General features: G+C 36.5%; 1 protein-coding gene across 1 annotated transcript in view; it reads left to right on the top strand.

The window, feature by feature from the left end:
- LOC102200483 (uncharacterized) overlaps positions 1 to 2,865 on the top strand; it is a 15,642-nt gene that overhangs the window by 9,185 nt on the left and 3,592 nt on the right. The window contains exons 9-11 of the mRNA XM_013907993.1: positions 1,146 to 1,198; positions 1,294 to 1,344; positions 2,323 to 2,393. Of these exons, the coding sequence (XP_013763447.1) occupies positions 1,146 to 1,198; positions 1,294 to 1,344; positions 2,323 to 2,393 (175 nt within the window). The remainder of the gene's footprint in view (positions 1 to 1,145; positions 1,199 to 1,293; positions 1,345 to 2,322; positions 2,394 to 2,865) is intronic.

Here is a 2,865-nt window from a genome sequence, read left to right as displayed (position 1 = left end):
GGGGGGGGGGGAAATCAAAGCGAAAACCTTATCATTCTCGGATGAGAGGTGAAACATCTTCAAGTAACTTAAAGAAGTCCAGACGCTTTTCTTTGCAAGCTCCTTTGACTACGATGACCTGGAGGACTGAGAACCTTCACAGACATATGTGGTGTCTTGATAAACTGAGCAGATATTTGAGGTTTACACAGCTACATTCTCGCCTGAAAATATGTTAAACGTGTATTCTGTGACCCAGAAAGAATAATAAGAGTAATATTAAAACTAACTAGGTGCCGCCATTGTTGGAAACTGAGCTGGGCTGCGCTATGAATTCTGGGACACAGCTTCTTCTTCGGGGTTTAACGGCAGCTGGCATCCTTGTACATGTAGTGCTGCCATCTTCTGTTTCAGTCCGTTATTACTCTTAAATCCTACCACTTATTCCTGCGTCTTTTGGGATCTTAAAAAATTTCAAACGACGCGTCGACTATTAAATTAGTCATCGACAATTTTGATAGTCGACATAATCATGACTAGTCAACTAATCGTGGCAGCCCTAGTGCTGAGTCAGTATCATGATACTGTGGCATATGGACAGAAAGAGCTGGGGATTGATCCACCACCAACCTGCTAATTGGTAGATGGCCTGCTGTACCACCTGAGCCAACTTACGGGGTTGTCCTAAACTAGTACCTCTAGGAATAACAAGGAGAAAGTTGCTGGATTGTTAAGAAAAAAATGTTATGAAAGCATGCTCAATTAAGATACAAAGTATCAGTGGTTAAGGTACTTCAAATTATCATGGAATCAGACGCCTGTATAATGAAACATTAGACTTTATTATTATTTGCTTTGACATCTTTCAGTCAAGGTATTTCCTAAACAGACTACAAGTCGGATTTTTGTCATATTTATTGTATTTTGATCACATTTAAAACATCAAATCATCAGATTTCTCTTTATTCTCAGATTTCTCTTTACTGTTAAGTGTGTCTGTGTCAACTTTTCTGCTTATACTTGTTTTTGGGTGGTGTAAGCATGATCATTAAGGAGTGTTGGAGAGGTATACTGGTATACTTGAAAAGGAAAGATGATGTGAAACTACATAAAGAATCATTTTGTACTCTTAATAACAGATCTATTGCACTGACTTATTTCTGCAGTGGGACCAAGTATCACTCAGAGCTTCGATGCGTCACTGTGACCGTTGTAAAAGGTGAGTAGAGTCCGTCACCATTTCAGCCACATTTTAAATCTAATTTACTGGATCAGTGTAACAGAGTTATAAGGTCTAATTCTGACTGTTTACAGGACCAGTAATAACCACAACACCCGAAACGACTACACCCAGTGAACCATCTTGTGAGTATGAATGAAATGACATGATTTTTACACTGTCTCAGTACAAGATATATTACTCTCACTTCATATTATTATGCCAATTTTATATCACTACACAATACTCTCAATTCTTAATTTGTAAAACCAGCAAAATACTTTTGAGGTATATTGAGTGAATTTTGCAGTACTGACTAACTGCATACAAAATCCAAAGTCCAAAATAAAGTCATCAGGTGATAAGATGTGATTTTCACCAGGCCACAAAACCCAATGGTTGCCTTTGCAATCAACAGTGTGAACTAGTGAACAAACTCAGCAAAGCAAGAAATATAGAATGATGATCGAAAATGCCAGCAGGAAGTAAATAGATGATTAAGTAAAGCTAACTAAGCCTTGGTGGACAAACACAGGACCTTAATGTTTCATGTAGGACAACATGGTTGACATGAGTTTTACACCACCATCTCAAAATTCACAGTGCATATTTCTTTTTGCTAACACACAAAAAAGAAAAAATGTATTTGGTCTGAATTAAAAAATCATCAACAGACTTGACGTTGCTTGAAAACTTTGAGAACTGAATAGAGTACAGTGATTTCTATTGGATTCTAACATGTCTGTCATGGTCCTGAGTGTGGCGACCCAGTGTTTATGTTTTTATTATTGATGTTCTTTCTTTTAGTTAGTTTTTGGTGATTTCTAGTTCTTTGGTATTGTTTTGTTGCCTCACCTGTGTTACACAGTTCCTGTCTCTTCTCCTTGACCTCTGTTTGTGCATCTCCAGTCAATCGCGTCGTCCCATGTCTCTAAGTTTCTGTGTTTCTGTTTCCATCGTTGCTAGTTTCATGCTCCTCGTTTCCTAGTGCTTCTGTTTCTAGTTTCCAATGTTTACTTCTTAGTTTCCATGTTCAAGTTTTGGTTTGTTATTCGTAAGTTTATTTTGTGGATTTTTTTCCCCAGCATACACAGCCATACATGACAATATCTTTGTGTTTCTAGATGTTCTCAAATTGAAGATTACCTCTTTGGTGGACTTGTCAAAAATTGATAGAAATGACTTACTTACACAGGTAAGTATATTTGTATTTATTCAGAAATCCCATCAGAGAGTCAAACAGCTGCACCATATGGACTGTATGGAAACAGCTGATCGACAACAAATTAAGGAAGCATCAAAACCGTTAACCCTTTCGACTATAAACGTGTTTGTTCAAATTTACCCTTTAACCCTTTAACGCCCAGGGTATTGTCTTTGATACATGTGTTTTGAGACTTCTAGATCATCAGCTTGACGTTTTTTATCCTCAAAAAATTATATAAATTGCGTGACACATTTTTAGTGACTAAATTGCAAAAATATGGCATATGTAGCAAACATGATACAAATTAAAACTCGTATATATGCAGATTAAAACTTGATAGATTTTTATATATTTTGTCTAAAGATTCAGCAAACACTCCATTATCAAAAAAAATTAAGATGTCTTGCAGTTATTTCATGGCTCAAATTTTAAAGGGCTAATATGTCTTGAAACATGCTCA

The sequence above is a fragment of the Pundamilia nyererei genome, unplaced genomic scaffold (genome assembly GCF_000239375.1).
Source record: "Pundamilia nyererei isolate P.nyererei 1_Seehausen unplaced genomic scaffold, PunNye1.0 scaffold00745, whole genome shotgun sequence".
In the NCBI taxonomy this organism is placed as follows: Eukaryota; Metazoa; Chordata; class Actinopteri; order Cichliformes; family Cichlidae; genus Pundamilia; species Pundamilia nyererei.
The sequence above is the reverse complement of the archived record's forward strand: the minus strand, read 5'-3'. Positions and strand labels throughout refer to the sequence as shown.